This window comes from Corvus cornix, chromosome 1A (assembly GCF_000738735.6).
Source record: "Corvus cornix cornix isolate S_Up_H32 chromosome 1A, ASM73873v5, whole genome shotgun sequence".
In the NCBI taxonomy this organism is placed as follows: Eukaryota; Metazoa; Chordata; class Aves; order Passeriformes; family Corvidae; genus Corvus; species Corvus cornix.
The window spans coordinates 51,077,891-51,095,937 of NC_047057.1; the positions used below are offsets into that span (position 1 = coordinate 51,077,891).

Genomic DNA, 18,047 nt, shown 5'->3' on the forward strand with positions numbered 1-18,047 from the left:
CATGTAATGTCACGGACATAATCATTGCATATTGCTTCATCTCCTTGCTGAACTGCATAGCTACAACGACTCTGATGCAGGAAGTCACATTTTAGAATATTTTAGTAAAATAATGTCAACTAAGTCCCCCCCATCAAAAAATGCTTTTAAATAAAAATTGATGAACTAATATTTAACTTTATTTGTTGAAGAATCTGATACAGTAATTTCTTGTTAGTTCTACTTTGAAGTACAGTGTCAGAAAGCAGAAGGTAGAGAAGAAATTGCTGTTTGAGTTCCCAGAACATGGAGCAAGTAGTTTGTACAATTATATAAAGGCCTATAGGGAACACCACAGGTGTACTAGGTTTGATTCACAGAATTCAATATATTGGTGAGTGGAAAAGAAGAAAGCTGAGCTGGGCTGCAATTTCTTCACCGAAATCCAAAAAAAGTTTTCTTGATGCTTCTAGGACAAACTCTGAATGCCAAGTCAGACTCCAACATGAGAGAAATAATTACACACTGGCACACAAACCTTCAGATCAGCAAATGAAGAGAAAATTATGGGAGTCTAGAAAAAAAAGAAAAGCTTACGAAGACATTATGGACAAATAATTAGCCTTGGGAGTGAGAAAAGAGATGTGAGCAGGTCTTGGGGATCAGGACACCTCTACTGCAGGCTAACACTGACTTGCTTTGTGAACATGGCCTGTGATTTTATTTCTCTATTCCTCACCTTCTCTGGCCTCTATGTAGATGTCTCTATTGCACAGGAGTGATAAAAAGCTGAAGAAGTTAACTAAGTACAGATTTTACACTGAAAGGTGATGTATTACTAAAAAATTACTCATTTCAAGGACAATGCAAAGGCATGTTGAAGGAAACTGCCTGCAGAGAAGGATATCTATTTAGCCCTTACATTGCTCCTACTGCTTGAGTAGCACCTATTCCTGGACTAGTGTTGTAGATAGCCAAGTCATCTTTGTGAGTGATGTGCAACTTCCAGGAGAAAAAGTGCTTCTCAGAGGGCCTTCTTCTGCTCTGAGACACCATGAGTTCAACATCCTGATCAGAGAGCAAGCGGATCAGATCACCGTCAGGGTCCCGGTAATTCAAAACAATGTCATCTTGGTTAAACTCCTGCCTGGGAGAAAAGAAATGGATTGATCCCCAGAAATCAAGGAATGCCTGGGAAGTGCTACATGATGAACAATATACTGACAGTCTAATTAATTTTGATAAAAGCCACACAAAGCCTTGGGTGTTTTGGCATTCTTGATACAGCTAGTACTAGAAACCATGCAGCCACCTTCATGCTGTGTTGTGTTTAAGCTAAGGAATCTATCAGAAACAAGAACCATTTCCAGTAACACCACACAAATGGCACAATTAATCTGCGTATTTGATAGAATTGCCATACAAAGGAGCTGACTGTTGTTGCTACCCACTTTTGCCTACTTATTTTTGCTCTTTCTGAGGAGCGCAAGAATATTAGAACAGCTGTTCTGTTACTAATATTTACTAGTATTTAATGTTCTGAAGTGTTGATGTTCAACACTAGATTAATCTAGTTTGACACTAGTTTAACGGGTGTTAGAAGGCTGTGTCCTGCATCCTGAAGAAGTGTAGTAGACAGAAGGTGCTTTCATGGGGGCACGGCTCTGATCTCAGTACAAGAAATGGAAATTTCTACTCATCATAACTGAGTCAGAAGTGTGTGTCATTCCTTACTTGCTGACAATCCCAAGGAGGACTAGTGTCTGCACAGATGGCTCTGGGCCAAGTCAAAGTGCAACTTCTTCAAGACACTTGAAAAGTATTTCACACACAAAACATGGTGGTGTCCAAGTAGAATGTGGAAAAACTTGGAGCGACATGAACTTGACAAATGTTTAATTATCAAATATACAACTAAGTGCTCGCATTGTACCTCATCAATTCCATTAGATCTTTGAATGATGGAATGCTGCTCAGATCCTCTTCCACTGAGATATCCCTGTATTTAGAAGACATCTAATCATTACATATCAGGACAAGAGAATTGGTGGTGTCTCTTCAGCAGTAAACTGGAAGACTATTTTCTTATTACCTGATAGTGCTCACAGTCTCATCATAATAATAACAGCGGACTTTATTAACTGTGTCTTCCTGCTTTGGTAAATCTTTTATGATCTTCACAAAAGCACATGGGAAAATCCCAGTGGCACCACCAGCAGTTCCCTGGAATGATAGGAAATATTAGAATCAAGAAACCCATGCCATTTTGGCCACATGCAATAGGTTCTGGAATCCAATTAATTAACATAGAAACAACAGTACAAATTTTTCCACTATAATCAAGAAAAGAAATCCTATGGAAGTGACCTGATGGCATGCCTACAAAAAGATTATACAATTTACATAGTCAAATACCAGGCAGGGGAGTGAAACAGTGTGTAAAAAATGAAAGTCAGATGGTTAGCAAGGAAGGCTGTGGTGTTTGAACAAGGAGAGATATCATATCAGCAAACACACAGTATGTTCTCCTCATCCTTTTTTCAGAACACTGCTGTATTACCCAAGTTCTCCCTAATCAGGCTGACGTGTGTTGTGGTATGAAGCATGAAGCATACATCAACTCACCCTGAGGCAAGAAACCAATTAATCGCTGAAATGGAGTTTCCATCTCCTTTCTGTGGCCTTTCTGTGTTCTAAACACTTCCAAAGAATTAAAAAAACATTCCAGCAGAAGCAAATGCAAATGAAAACTGAAGTCTGGAGGGCAGAAAATTTGTAAGCTAAAAACCATCAAGGAACCAAACAATTACTAATTTGGAATCAAGGATTTGTTCTTGACAGTAAGACCTGATTATGATACAGTTTCTCCTTGAAAGGAAGAGGCAGGTCACGAGGACCAGGAGAGCCCTTTCTACTCATATATTTCAAGGTATGCTAATAATTCAGTACTGCTATTGCAGTCTTACCTCCAACCAGTCTTTGTTTACTTTGCTGAGTAGATAGATCAAATCTCCCTTCTTGAAGCTGAGTTCCAGTTTATTGGTTCCAGGAAAATCAAACAGTGCCTGTGGAAAGTAATAACCTCGAAATTATTAATTCACAGAATGACAAAAGCAAATCTTTCTGTTGTGTTCTTGAGGAGAAAGCATAAAGCAGCAGACAGTGTGCACTTTGTCATCACATATGTATTTCTGGGATAAGGTCACATATATTTGACCGTCGTCTGCAGTTCTCACAATCTCTTCTCCTACTCAGCACACACAAGACTGCTTTGAAGAAGCAGTGAAAGCACTAGGATAAACATGGCCCTGAGAGAGCTACATGCAAGGATTCTTAAAGTGGCAGAACACTGAGCACCAGAGAAATAAATATGCATAAGCTGAAAGCACTTAAGAGCAAGTAAGACAACAGAGCTGAAGACAAATGACAGCTTGAAGTCCTGAGAATTGAAAAGATATATTATTTCTGGTTGCAGCTTTACAGCTTTTAGATTTGCTGCAAAATATCACAAAGAGCCTTAAGAAATTTCAGGAATGTTGTGTTTTAATTAAAGGGTAACTCACTGTTGCTCTTACATCTAGCTTTCAGGTCTGTATGCTGAACTGGGAGATTTGGGAAAGCCTGGGAGATTGACATGTTGTTAAAATGGAACTTAGACACCCTCTTCGGGGGGGGGGGAAGGAGACAAATACATGCTACCACCCTAACAAAAGGTTAAAGTGGCTGAGTTATCAAAAATGCACATCTCCCCCTTTGTCCTTAGAAAACATGGTAGCCATTTAAATGCTCTTAGAGGAGCAAAAATGAAAAAGTGCTCTTCATTCTATGTTGTGATAGTTCTTTTGGTCTTGTTAATGCCAAGAGTTCTCCCAGTTAAAAAAACAAACAAAACAATGGCTACTGTTGTGCTAGTGGTTCATATGTCTACTTAATAGCTCTTTCAAAAGCCTTTTTTCACCTGTTGAAAAGTTCTGGTAGGTATATTCAATATTTATAAATTAATAGATAAAACCCAAGAGATATGACTGTTCCAAGACCTGTCATTCTCTGTGTAAAGAACAAAACCAACAAACCTCAAAGCCGATGCATGGGGTTTTTAACCTTATAGGGCAAAGTCACATGTTTCAGGAAGCAAGACCCTGCTCAGACAAATACTAGTTACAAAGCAGTCTCATATGCTTAATAGAGAGAAAATATACCACAAAAGACAAGGGCATGGGCATTTTTCAGTAGAACATTTATGTTACAGAAAATACTAAGATGCCTCACCTGCAAAGCTTTTAAACATATGTTGAAGTCAATGAAGCTGAAGCTTATGCCTGTTTTAAATTTAACTTATGGGTAGCACTATGCAAATGTGGACCATGTGGCAGTAACCTGTACATGTCTCAGTTTTGAATCTCCTGTCACTGTCATTTTGATTTCACAATGGACCTTCTTATTAAAGTGATGAGGAACAGAACGCCTCTTTCCATCCTTTGTTTCATTCCCTGTTCTTAAAATCAATTGTTTTTCTCTGTTGATTTCACTTTCTTTCCCCAAGGTCTAATTGAATAAGGCAACTTGATGGATGAGGTACCAAAGTAAAGCAGAGTTTAATCTCCTGTCCTATGACAGGTTGTGCAGAGTACTCACCTCAGCTCGCGGAGCTGCTGTGCGGTCCAAAACAGGCACTTGATCTGAAATGCTCTTACTGCAAAGAAATGAGACAACAGGGAGGTAAACAGATCTTTCTAAGTCATTAAAAATGCTACACAAACAGTAGTACAGTGTCTGTGTTTCTACTACATAAACTACATGAGAATCTGGGTGCAGCACTGAAATAAATAAATATGGATGCAACAACACTGCCCTAGTTCTCTTGGTTTCAGTGCAGAGCAGCAGCAATCTGATGGTGTCTGCTGCTGAGAACAGATGGAATTTTCAATACAGTCAGTATTCTGGACCTCTCTTCCACAAGACTGCTCAGTCCCCCTACTCTGCCTTCTGGGCATCTCTGTTTCTAGTATTTATGGCATTTAGTTCAAACTGCCATCATACACACATGCAGTTTTTGCACTGTTTGAGGTGGGTGAAAAGGAAGCGAGTCCATCTTTGGAATGCTGAAAGGAGAATTAATTTATCTGGAGGGTAATGAAGTATGACATCTACTTAGCAGTTCTCCAAAGGGGTGTCAATGCTGCTATGTAGGACAGGCCCTTTTTTAGACAAAGGATAGGAAGAAATTAAGTATTCAGTTTCATTTAGCATCTGAACCAGATCTCACTGAATTCAGTGCCAAAACTCACATCGACTTCAGTGGTGCAAGCCTATGCCCTTATGCTTGGCCTGTGTATTCTGCACATTATAGTAGAGATTACCATTAAAGAAATACAGGCACATAGAGCTGGACAGTATTTTTAAAAAGCAAGGTATATTCTCATTTTGGAATTTTCCTTTAATGCAAGTGCCACATCCACTTTAAAAATATGAGATTACTGAAACAAGAAATGGTCTGTGTTCACTCCACCACAAAGACCCTCATAATAGGAATTCATGGATTCACTTGGAAAACACAGTGGTGATCCTCATCTCTCTCTCCCCCCAAAACTGGACAGCATCTCTTACATCAAGCAATGCTGAAAAAAACATGTCAATCACTTACACTCGGCGTGTCCGTGGGCGAAGCCGTCTCAGTCTGTGAGGCACCTGCTCACCATCAAAGGTTGAGTGGTAGAAGAACAGCCGTACATCTTCATCCATCAACACCCAAGCAGGGAGGCAGAGCAGGTTCTGTGCCAAGAGCAAGCAGGAAGCAGAGTGTAACAGTGGGAGAGGCCAATTCTGTGTTTATTTACATGTAACAAATATACCTCTCTGACCTACAGGATCATGAAGGATATTCATTACTGCCAGAAATCTCCCTCCTCTCCCTTCTCACTCAGCAGGATGCAGCTGAACAGCTGACAGTCTCTCCTCTTTACTCCTGGAGTTGGCCAATGTATTGCTTCACTCTTTTTGTACCTGATTTACTGCAGGAGTAAATTGCTTTTTGTCTTTCTCTTCAGAACATGAACGACTGTGGAAAAAAGGCAATCTTAAGTAGTGGAAGTCTTGGCCAGTGCTTCAGACTTTTACTGATTTAAAATTCAGGTCTTCAGTTAACCTGCGCACAAAGAATATCTCTCCTTGATGTATGCTGCATCTTCACTCTAATTCAGGTGATCTCAGAAGCCTACCTGTCCTAATTCTGTCTGTGAGAGTCAATTTTCTTCTTGGTAGCTGGTACGGTGCTGTGTTGGATTTAGCATGAGATAATGTTGATAACACATGGAAGTTTTAGGTGTTTCTAACTAATGGCTTACTTAGTCTGAGCCAAGGATTTTTCTGTTGCCCATGCTCTGTCAGTGAGGAGCTGCACAAGAATCTAGGAGGGAGGATGGCCAGGACAGCTGGTCCAAACTGGCCAAAGGGATATTCCATGCCAGGGAACATCATGCCCAGTATATAAACTGGAGGGGGTTGACCGGGAGCCACTGATCACTGGCTGGCCATCGGCCAGCAGGTGGTGAGCAATTGTATTGTGCATCATTTGTTTGTTTTCTTCTTTAGTTTTACTTCTCTCTGTCTTTTTGGTTACCTCCCTTCTAATTACAATTATTAGTATTGTATTTGACTGTATTTCAATTGTTAAACTGTTCTTATGTCAGCCCATGGGTTTTACCTTTTCCTGACTGCCCTCCCCATTCCATTAGGGGAGGAGGAGTGAGCAAGAGGCTGCACGGCACTTAGATAGTGGGTGTTGTTAAAGCAAAACCCACACACCATTCTCCTAGTCCCTTAGATGCATACACCAATTCTATTCATGCAACACCTGGAGAGTCACCATATCCTCATACATCTTGGGGGGTTTGGTAAGGATATCTATCTGTAGATGAAGGCAGAGAGTGAGCCTTTGTGAACCGCGTGTTCCAGAAGATCCTACAGTATGAACAATCTGGGGAAGAGGACTGCAGGTTGTACCACAACATGGGCACTGTCTTCAGGAAAGCAATGCAGAGAGAAGCAGACACTTAGGACTCTAACAGTACTGCCTGTCTTAGCTGATTTCAACTGCTAAGTATCTGCAGTGCTCAGTGCATTCTCTACTTAAAATTAAGTTTTACCTTTATGTAGACATTTAGGATAGGAATCCTTTTCTCAGCAATTTCCTTTTTGGCACCAACAAAAACTTTTCCTGGAAAATATAAAACCTGTGACAGTTATTGAAGGGAAAAAAATAAAAGGAGGCTGTGAAAAAAAATGAAGCAATCAGGAGAAAGTAGAAGCTCAAAAAAAATACATATTTTCTAAAGGACTTTAGGTTTCTAAATGAACTTTACCACAAGTGAAGGGACTGTCATTGGAACATGACTTCTCTGGCATCCATAGCCAGGAATTAGTTCCTTGTCACAACTGCTTCTCTCAGTGCATTCCTCTTTAGGACAGCCTGAGCTGAAAAAGCTGCTGATTATGCAAAGATTTGGTACTGACAGCTTACCTGGCAGTACAGGAAGCGTGCAGGTAAATGGGCTGTTATTGCTCTCTGGCCCATATCTCTCCTCCAGTTTGGTGTGCAGGGCATAGAACTCACGATAGCGCCGGAAAATCAGGTATCTGCCACCACCTTTAAGCTTTACTTCAATGACAAACATCTGAAACAGAGAAGAGGGATTCAGGCTGAGGTTCATGCTTATAAATACTCACCAAATGAATGTGAGGAATAAAATAGGAACATAAGATCAGTGCTCCATTAGTGGGAATATTCTCTTAGGGGAAGAGGAAAGCAAGCCTTCAGTTAAGCATTGCAAACTCAAGAACTAGGAAGTAACAAGTTAGCACCAGTGTGGTATTTGTGTGGGTCCAGCTTGCACATGAAGCATGTCCCTGTGGCTGCTTTCTGTCATATAATCTTAAAAGGAAACATGAAATTACTAGATTCAACTTTATGCTTACACACTTTCCCTCAGTGACAAACAAAACACATTAGGGAGACAAACACAAATATTTTACAGTAAGATGCCTTGGACATCTAAATTTAGATACAAACAGACATCTAAATGAATTCCTTTTCAGAATTGAAGGCATTCATACTTCTTTTTGACTTTAATGTACATAATTTCAGGAATTATGGTCCAACCTCCTTCAACCACTATTTTATTTTTCTCTTGACAAAATTGCTTTGCTCTAAAGGAACCCACTTCCGTGCACTGACCTCTGAGTCACATTGCAGCCAGATCCTTCAGAAAACATAAAGACTGAGCAACCAAACATCACTGTATTCCAGAATAAAACCTGAATACTGCAGTGGGAAGCAATGTCTCCAGCAGAAGTCAGACTGAGGTGGTCATATTTAAAACCCTCAGAAAATCTTAGTGTCTTTCCCTACTATTCCCTTCCTGTGTGCTCTTTCATGTCTTAATATGCTACCTCCTGTGAAGATGGGAGCATCCTAGCTTGCCAGTACCATGGAATAATGAAGCAAGACTCTGCCCTTCTACCCTCTGAATTCTTTTCCCACCATCTTCACCAAAGGTACAGCACTCCAACAGGAAATAAATCAGATATTAGAAAATAATTACAGTGCTAGAGGATATCTCTCACATTTCATTCAGAAAATAAATGTTTAGACTAAATCTGGAATAACTATCCTCCAGTCCAGAAAAAATAAAGCACTGAGAAGTCTTCCACATGGAACTACTCATGCCAAAAAGCAACTACACCAGAATAACTGCATTTTGCTTCCCACAACCAAACCAGTCACAGATGAAGGCATATAGAGGCAGCATAAATCTCCCTTCTTACATAGTAATTAGTAAAGCCTTTCTTCTCTTCAATATCTGCAATGTTAGCTGAAACAGGTACATCATCTGGAAGCTGGTCAAAATCACTGTGAAGCAAGAACAGAAGATTTAGGTTACTCATACTGGTAATAATAAAATAGCCTTTGAAATATCCTATGCCACACAGAGCAAAGACAGGCAATATCACATTTTCTATTATCAAAATCAAGACGTTAGAAACTCATGGTGTCATTCTCTTCCTCTGGAGGTCTGATCTTGAGATGTCAAGTTTCAATAGGTTCAGCACAAGTCAGTGACCATTGTGAAGATTCATCATGCCTGAAAAATACCCCTCTCATTCCTATCCTTGCTTGAGGAACAGGACTACAAAACAAACACTTGAACTGCTAAGCTTTTCCTGAGAAATATGATCAGCTGTGGATGCATTCCTAATCCTTCCTTAATCTAGAAGATTTACAATAGGAACTCTGCATCAGGAGATCTTATTCTAAGGAGATCATTATATATCGTGATTTATGCTGCTGTTATTACTGCATTCCTGTAGGGAATAGGAAACAGTTCTGAGAAAATAACTTGTTATGCTAGGTGCTGTGGAAACTGACAGCACAAAGCTAAATCCTAAAAACTTTTTACTCTGTGCAATATGCATAAAATATACCACATACATATAAGAAAAGAAACAACAGGATAAGCACAAACAGAGAAAGAACAAAGAAACAAAAATATAGGATTTTTTGTATCAAAACTAGTGGTGCCTACACCAGCTGTCAAAATGTTTTCAAGTTTTCTTGCAAACATCACAATAAAGCAAACTCTTAAAGAGGACTTGAAAAAAAAATGAGTAGGATAGCAAATATTTAGAGAGAGACCTCCCAGTCACAGCAGATAAGATTCAGCATAGAATCATGGAATATTTGGAGTTGGGAGGGACCCACAAAGATCATCGAGTCCAACTCTTAAGTGAATGGCCCACACGGGGATCGAACCTGCAACCTTGGCATTAATCTCCCAGTCACAGCAGACAACCTGAAGCAAGCATAAAGATACTTCTTTGAAAATGTCAAAAATGTGTGAAGGAACACATGGTAGCAGGCAAGGTTAGAATAAGCATTGCAGATCCTAGAAAGAATTGGATTTGAAGTGAGGAGGAAGGATCCCTGCAGGAACACCTAAAGAGCAGCCATACGACCACACAGTCATGTTACTCGCCTATATTGTCCACACAACAAAACAGCATGGATTAGCAGGTGCTTTTTGTGACCTTCTCCTTGGTGCAACAGCTTTGACAAGCAGAAGACAAATTCACCTTTGCTTCAATCTTATAACTCAGTGTTGTTAGAGGGGTATTTATATTAACACCTGAGTAACAAGCATCAAGAATGAGGAAAACAAGGTAACAAATGAGATAAAACTTTTTAAACTTTTAAAAGGATCATCTAAGAAATGCCAAGCTGACAAAATGTTAAATATTCTGATAACACAAAAAAAGTGGTAGTTGTCTCAGTTTATTCTGCTAGGAGAATATCCCAAGCAGGGGTTTCCACAAGGCATAGCATGAAGTAATGATGCAACATCTTGCAATAGAGTGCTGTAAATGGAGAATGCCATGAATCAGCACCACCCACAATACTGTAAATACTACCCCTTACTGTGAAGAGGGATGTGGTTATAGAAATCAAGAGATATAATTAGTCATATCACAAACACTCATATCATAAACTCCAGTAAAAGGGAAACTGTTTTGCAGCTATAAAGAGGACAGTGACCCACTATGTCCTAGGTGGTGAATAGCCCCCACAAAAGAAAGTCCACTCCAGCATAAGAAATGGTCTGCTGTACCCTGAGCAGCCTAAGTGTGGAAGTTACAATAACAAGAAGCTTTTTAGAATCACCAAAGATGCTTGCATCCTAATTAAATGAACAGATCACAGCAGTTACATGAGGCTTGTGGGGAGGCAGGAGAAGGTAGAGACACATTACCTCTTTTCTCGCAGCTGTCGGGGAAGAGACATGGTTCTTCTTAAATCCGGATGACTAAGATCTATTCCTCTACTTCTTGGGCAGTTCCTGGTTTAATAGGATGAACACAAAGTAATTCTCCCTGCATGAAACAAGACCCCTTTGCAAGGCCTCAGAGATCTTTTTTTAATGTTTCAGTGTCAGACAATTTCTGCTCTACCTCCCCACCCCCACGAGTTTGAGGAAGTACCACGGGAAAAACAGTAAAAAAGAAAGACTGTGCTGTGCTGTCTGTCATGTCTCAAAACTACCACAGTTGAGAAACTGAAAGCCCAAGAAAAAGCAGAAACCATGAGCCACATATTCCATTGTCCAACCCTCCACCGAAACATTTGCTTCTGTTGAAAGCCAGTATGAGTGGGCTCAGCAAAGTCTATTTTGCCTCAGCTAAAATATCCCCATATACACCTCTACATTAATATTTGTAAACTAGGATGAATACTTCTGATCACTTCTTGAGGCTCTGTGATTCCCAAGGATCCTCCTTTTCACAGACCAAGAGCCAGGAGGTGGAGCTAAAGAATAAATTTTAAAATGGAAGCAGAATGTATCATCAGAAAATTCAACCTTGTCGAACACGAGGGCATCGGGCACAGGATGAGCTTTGAAGGATGGATCACTGAAAGTAAGACAGGAGTCCTTTAATGACCAGAGATCTTTTTGGCTTCATGTGCTCCAAACAACCCACATTTGCCACATACATAGACAAGGTAATGGCTCACTCTGGCTTGTACTCAAATTGTAGTGACAAAGCATTTATATAACATCAGTTGACAATCTTTCAAGAAGAAAATAAAAGGAAGAAAGTGACAAGGAAACCATGATTTCTTAACAATGTGGCTAAGTTGCAACACAGCTTATCTGCCTTAGTCAAAAGCTATTATGTGCATCCTTGCCTCTCCATTTCAGTCTTTGACTCTCTTCCATTTTAGTGTTCAATACATATTTGCTTCCTTCTCATCCTTCTGCTGCCAAGAACAAAAATTCCCATCTGAATGGAGCAAAAATCAACCAGCATCCTTCAAAATAAAACTCTATTTACAACTGTAATCATCAGCCTTGAGAGTAACTGCATCGCATTGCATTGCATTTTAATGAAGTAAATCCTTCACCCATCTCCTGTCCATGGATAACTCTAGGCACCACAATAGAATTTCAGAGGGGATATAGAGTCTCTTGATCAGAAGGGACCAGGAGAACCTACAAAGCTCTGAACTGTATTTTCTGAGTGAACTGCTACTCTGCTACATATCATAGCTTTGACAAGAAACTCACAGAAATGGTATTCTAATTTTTTCAAATGTCTGTAAAGATAATCTAGGTACAATGCAGATACATCTTTTAATAGACAGAGAATATGACACAATGCAAAAATACACATTCATTGTTTATCTAGGGAGGTGGCTTTTAGAAAACATGTCAACAGAAACTCTCAAACAAATTGTCTATGCAGGTGCTTTCCTGTAAGAAGAGTAAAACAAACTGAAAGCAGCTCAATTCCACTACTCTCTGCAGGTGCTTTCCTGTAAGAAGAGTAAAACAAACTGAAAGCAGCTCAATTCCACTACTCTCTACTGGAGATTACAGCAAGTAATAATACTAACCTGACAGAATAATGCTAAACCTACTAAGAAAGTTTATGATTCTGCAGTATTTTCTTGTTCTGAACTCAACCAGAAAAAAGACTTTATTTTCTGACAAAAGACAGACTTCTACCTCAGAAGAGTGGATAGCTGATTGGTTAGAGGGATCACCGAGGCTGTGAGACTAAGGTTGGACACACTGCTTTGCCATGTTCTTCTGTGCCAAATCAATGCTTTAACTACCACATGTTTTCTCTTCATTTCTACTATTGTAATACTGTCTTAGAAATAACAATTTCTATTATTTGGGCTGAGAAAATAGGCTGTCCCTAGTCAAACACACATTCTTTCTCTGTTCAAATAACTATTTTATGAATGAAATAAATGCCCATTACAAAACTGATATCGTAATGATAGTACCTATGTCAAGAGATATGCCTGCACTAGGACTGTATCCAATTTCATCAGCTGATGTCACAGCTCTCAGTTTTGAGAAAACCCATCCATACACTATGGCTAGCATGGTCATTGTGGTGCTATGCACCAACCCAAATACATGTGCAAGAGAAAGCAGGAATTCATCCAAGTGCAAGGAATACAGAAGAAAAATTAGTTCATTAAAGGAGACTGCTAAGAGAATCCTCAGATGGCTGAATCATGACCATATGCTGCCACCACTATATGCCTCTTCACAGTTCACTATCTCCTGTATTATTTTGGACATGCCTGTGAGCTGTGAAACTGTGGCCTTCTGTCCAATGCACCTGTTGTTAGAAAACACATGTACAAGGATACCCTGGAAATCCGAGAGTATCAGCTAGGACCAAACAACCAAAGCAAGTGAGGAATTTTAATGAAAAATAGGAATGTAGCCCTAAATCACTAACAATACATGAACTGCTAATAAAAGGTAAATCAAAAAATGCAGCAGAAATACTCAGCAGAATCAAGTTTGGATGACAGCACTACATACCACATCTGCTAGGGCAGCAGCTACTGTACCGTTTTGCACGTCTCTATAGAATAATGGCTTCTCTCTGATGCACCTGATGTTAGAAAAGTGTTGTGCAGTTATGCTCAATCACCATAGCATAAATCTTTCAAGTGGTAGGATAAAGTGAACAAGAATAATACTCTTAAAAGATCTCTGATCTCATGAGAGATTAATCTGCAAAGGAAATAACATTTAGCCATCACTGCAAGGAAGCTGAACATCAAATAGAAACACATACGGCAGAGTTGGCTTGCAAGACACTCTCATTCATCCTGTTGTTTTCAAAGGACATGTGGAATATTTGTAGCATGCACAGCATTAGCAGTCAGGTGTCTTGGCTTCTGTGGTTGCTTGAGACTGAGCTGCAACTGTAATAACACTGATTTGGGAAGTGTTCAGGGATCTATTCCATTTTCCTTTAATAATACTTGTTACAGATTTTTCTTGTATGGTTACCATCAGCTTTACAGAATCCTTCAATAGATTTTACAATATTTATTTTCAAATACCATGTGTAAAACCATGTTTAAAATAGTTGCTATTTTTATTATAGCACATGAATAATTAATTACAGTTCTGCAAAATTTTTGGACAAAAGTTACATTAGATAAGCTATTCATGTCTGCTCTGCAATCTTCAGAGCTCTTTTGCAGGTAGTGCTACAAAATCCTTAGGAGGCAGTTGGCGCAATGGTAAGCAACAAGACTGTTTCTTTCCTATATGCTTTCAGGACAGTTGAAAATAAAACCATTAAAAAAATAAAAAACAAACAAAAAAACCCCAAAGTTGAACTTGTCCTATCTTTCTGAACTTCTTGGGAAAAAAACCAAAGAGGGCATAAGTTGAGAGTTGAGCTAATTGGTTTTGTATTCTTCATTTGATAATGGCTCAATTCGTAATGTCTGAATGTATGGATACTCTCCCTCTCATGCATCGTGTTGGGTTTAAAAAAGCCACAGGAGTATGGATTGATAGAATTTGTAAATGTGTTTTGAATTAAATCTGGGCACAGTTTTCATTATTGCTTTTTTAGGGTAAAAAGTAGCTAGTAGGCATTTGCAGAAAAGGACCCTTTTCATGCCCTGCTGATATAAATACAACTAAATAATCCATCTTGGACTGAAGAAATTTAAAGGTCAGCATTTACCACTGATCCTGACAGTGAATTTAATGGTGTCATTTCCAGAATAAATTATTACTCAACATGGAAGAGGTTTACAGAACCAAATGTTAAAGAAAGAGCAGCATTTTTTTTGATGCCATTCTTCTCAGAACATCAAACTAAATCATATACCTGAATCTTGGCTTTTTCACCTCTATTGCTTGAGCAAAATAAGGAATAAGTATTGCAGGAAAAAAAAACACCCCAAAAAGTGAGATTTTTCTTTTGACATTATCAGCTATTTTGGAAATACGTAACCAACAGTACCATTCTGAGGTTTGATGGTTCATGATTCAGTAGGCAGATCTCGCCAGCTCTTCTTGCACAGACCAATATCACAGCAGTATTATGATCTTCCTCTCTGTGGAAAACAATTCTTCTATAAAAATAAACCTGCTTCCTTTGAAAATCTTTTAAAAATATACAGGATTTCTTCCTGATAGAGTAGAATCACTTAGATTAGAAGAGTTAGAAGAAACTACTCCTTCATGAGCAATGGAGCTTTTTGTTCTTGCAGAGCTCAGACGGATATTGATGCCCAGGACTAGACTAAGTGAGAAAAATGGAAGCTCAGAACCAACAAGAGAACATTTCTTCATCCAGATCACATATCACTTCCTGGATAAAAGAGGCAAATAAGGAAGAAATAGGGCAGAGCTTGTCACTGCTGTTGTGCATGACAGATATGGGCTGGAGGTGGAATCCTGTGCTCCAGTCAACTTCTCCAATGTCAAAATCTGGTAACTGGCCATTGCAGACAAAGAAGCAGGAAAGTTCCTTTCAAGAACTCCTAGGAGAGCTGTCCCTCCAGAACTTTAAAATCTAGTTTTAGTGCATAGCAGCAGTGCACCTTTGTGGCAGGAGGGTCTTTGTGTTTTAAGTCTTCTAATCGTCTTGAGAATCAAAAATCTGTCAGTTATTGCTATTCAAGACAGACAAAATTCTGCTTCATCTATTTCACAAGTTCAAAAGACCTGTTAAAATTACTCAAAAAGATTTCACTGAACTTCCCCAAATGGCAAAACAGGGTTGGGATTTGCTAAAATTTGTGCAGTGATGCATTCCTAACAGTTTAATTTCCCCATCCATTTGAAGAAATCCTGTGACCAAATTCCTTTTAGCTAATTTAGAAACTTTAGATAATGTCTTTAGTTAAGTGAAGTTTTCTGTACAGTGAAGAAAGACAGGCACCACTGACCAGTAAGTAAGACCTCAAGTGGGCCAATGCTCCCTATGAAGGTTTTATCTGTCTCCTAGGAATATATATGAATTATGAAATGGCTATACTCCCAGTTTTGTCACCTCAGGTTTCTAAAGGTAAGGAAATAAATCTGTGCCTTACTGTGGACCTAGTTATTACTGTAAAAAGGTACCTTCTCATTCGGGACTCAGCTATATTTGGATATGCACTTTTACACTGGTAAAATTGTCTTTACCCTAGGGGAGTTGTACTACTTAAGATACACTGATATAGTCAAAGAAGCACAATTTTCTGGTGCAGAAACATCCAGTCTGCTCATTGTAGAGAGTTTATGGCTCATTTTCTAATGGTTCATAAATTGGGACAATATTCCTTAATAAAATCAGGGGGCAAGGGGGCTAGAGATTAAGACAGGTAGTCAAGTGGCAAATATAGAGGCAAAAAATATCAGTCCTGTGATTTTCAAAGTTCTGTTCTGTCTATTCCTCACAGCCTGCCTCACCTGCTGCCTCACCTACTGGCCATTTAGTACCTCAGCCTTCATTCCTTGAAAGATAAACTTGTGGAATTAATGCACCAATTAACATTTCAATAAGCAATCCCAAGTCAGTGGCTGGACTGTACATTTCAAGTCTGGAAGGCTGGAGTTTATGTCTCCCATCATCAACAGGCAGAAGGCTGCTTCGTTATGTGAGACCGGGTCTGAAAAAGAGACCTCTTAATTAACTGCCACAGCAAGTTCAGCCACAGGCTTGCTGTGTGTAATTCCTTCTGCCTTAGCTTTGCCATCTGTAAAGTAGGGCTGACTAAGACTTTTCTCATGAGGGGGGAGGGGAGAAGGAAAAATGCTCAGTAGAGGTATAATTCTTGGGGGAAATCAGGTAAAAACTGAGAAACTACAACCATTATCCTTAGAAACCAGCCTGCCCTCAAATCACCTGCAGTGCAAACAGAAAACAACACAAAAAGGTAGGTCTTCTAAAATGTGCCAGTAATGCACCGATGCCAGGCCTTAGAACAGATTCCCAAACCCTCAGAAAATACTGTAATGGCTAAACTATCACATATGTTAAACAGCAGTAGCCAATGGGCCTGTCCTACTACAGAAAACAACAAGGAAAGGAAATTAACTTTCTGCCCAGACTGCTATTTAGTCTTGGAATACATCATCGTGCTTGTGGATTGCTTCAATAATCTGAGCCAAACAAAAGTACTGGAGAACTTTGAAGTTGTGATTTCAAGAAATGAGTATATGGTGATGGTATCAGCTTAGGAAATTCCCTGTCTTCACATACTCTTGCTTTTTTCCTGCCTTACAGGATGGCACATCTGAGGCTGTGCTGCAAAATATATCAGCTAACTAAGCCAGCCGTAAAAACACTTTTTTAAGCCACAGATCGATTTCCCAGCCCAGCTCACAGCGCAGACATCAACATGACTAGGAGAATGAATGGGGAGGAATACATTAAACAAACACTGCCTGATAACTTTGTCTTACAAAATCAGTCTGCTCTGACAATAGTGAGTGTATGTGTCTATGGGCACAGCCCCAAATAATTCGTTTTGTCTCCTGACAACCCATCTCCACATGTAGATACTAATGCAGTCTCTTTCACATGTATGCTTCAGAGCAATCTAACAGTGGTGTGGCAAGAATTTTATTGCTTTATGATGCATGAAAGAAGCCAAAACACACCCCCAAACCATGACCTTTTCTGTAATAGCTTTTCTGAATGAGACAGCAGCTACTGAGGTAGCATCTATAGAACACAGTTCTGGAGTAGCTGCTCCTCTCTCCCTTAGTGCCTTTGCCCTATGTGCCATCACTTTATTCATTTGCCATCACTTTATTCATTTTCTCAGATTTCACTACAAACAACTTGTACAAGCTGTTGCACGATGTGAGTGTAGTGCCATAACAGTGGGTTTCTCATCAGGAATCGTAACACAGGTAGGTGGAAAAGGGGGCAGAAAACTGTGTGTCAACAGCACTTTTTCATGATTGAAAAGTGTCTTCCTTGTGAAAAGGCAAAAAGAAAACTTCAAAATAAAGGAAAAGGAGGAAGTGGAGTAAAAATCAAACATGCCTGTGACTAAGATAAACAGTAAAATCTATTTACTACCCAAATAATTTTTAGTCCAAACAAGGTGGTTATGACACTCTCAGATATGTCTGTTGAAAAACAGTAAAAGGTAGAGGGGGATTGATGTCCTGTTCCGGTTCTTTCTGTTCCACATCTCACCTCTTGAGTTCTGCTGAATGTGACATTTTTCCCTGGCACCTAAT

General features: G+C 39.4%; 1 protein-coding gene across 3 annotated transcripts in view; it reads right to left on the bottom strand.

The window, feature by feature from the left end:
* Positions 1-157: 157 nt before the first annotated feature.
* NCF4 (neutrophil cytosolic factor 4) overlaps positions 158-18,047 on the bottom strand; it is a 53,707-nt gene continuing 35,817 nt past the window's right edge. Inside the window, exons 5-14 of one of the 3 annotated variants that reach the window (XM_039570777.1) lie at positions 10,782-10,868; positions 8,803-8,887; positions 7,499-7,652; positions 7,125-7,195; positions 5,624-5,751; positions 4,615-4,672; positions 2,946-3,044; positions 2,072-2,202; positions 1,913-1,978; positions 158-1,126 (exon numbers count right to left, since the gene is read on the bottom strand). In XM_039570777.1, the coding sequence (XP_039426711.1) occupies positions 898-1,126; positions 1,913-1,978; positions 2,072-2,202; positions 2,946-3,044; positions 4,615-4,672; positions 5,624-5,751; positions 7,125-7,195; positions 7,499-7,652; positions 8,803-8,887; positions 10,782-10,813 (1,053 nt within the window). In that variant the 5' untranslated portion in view covers positions 10,814-10,868 and the 3' untranslated portion in view covers positions 158-897. Of the gene's footprint in view, positions 1,127-1,912; positions 1,979-2,071; positions 2,203-2,945; positions 3,045-4,614; positions 4,673-5,623; positions 5,752-7,124; positions 7,196-7,498; positions 7,653-8,802; positions 8,888-10,781; positions 11,654-18,047 lie in introns of those variants that run through there. The other 2 variants (XM_039570776.1, XM_019292626.2) reach the window with 2 other exon arrangements.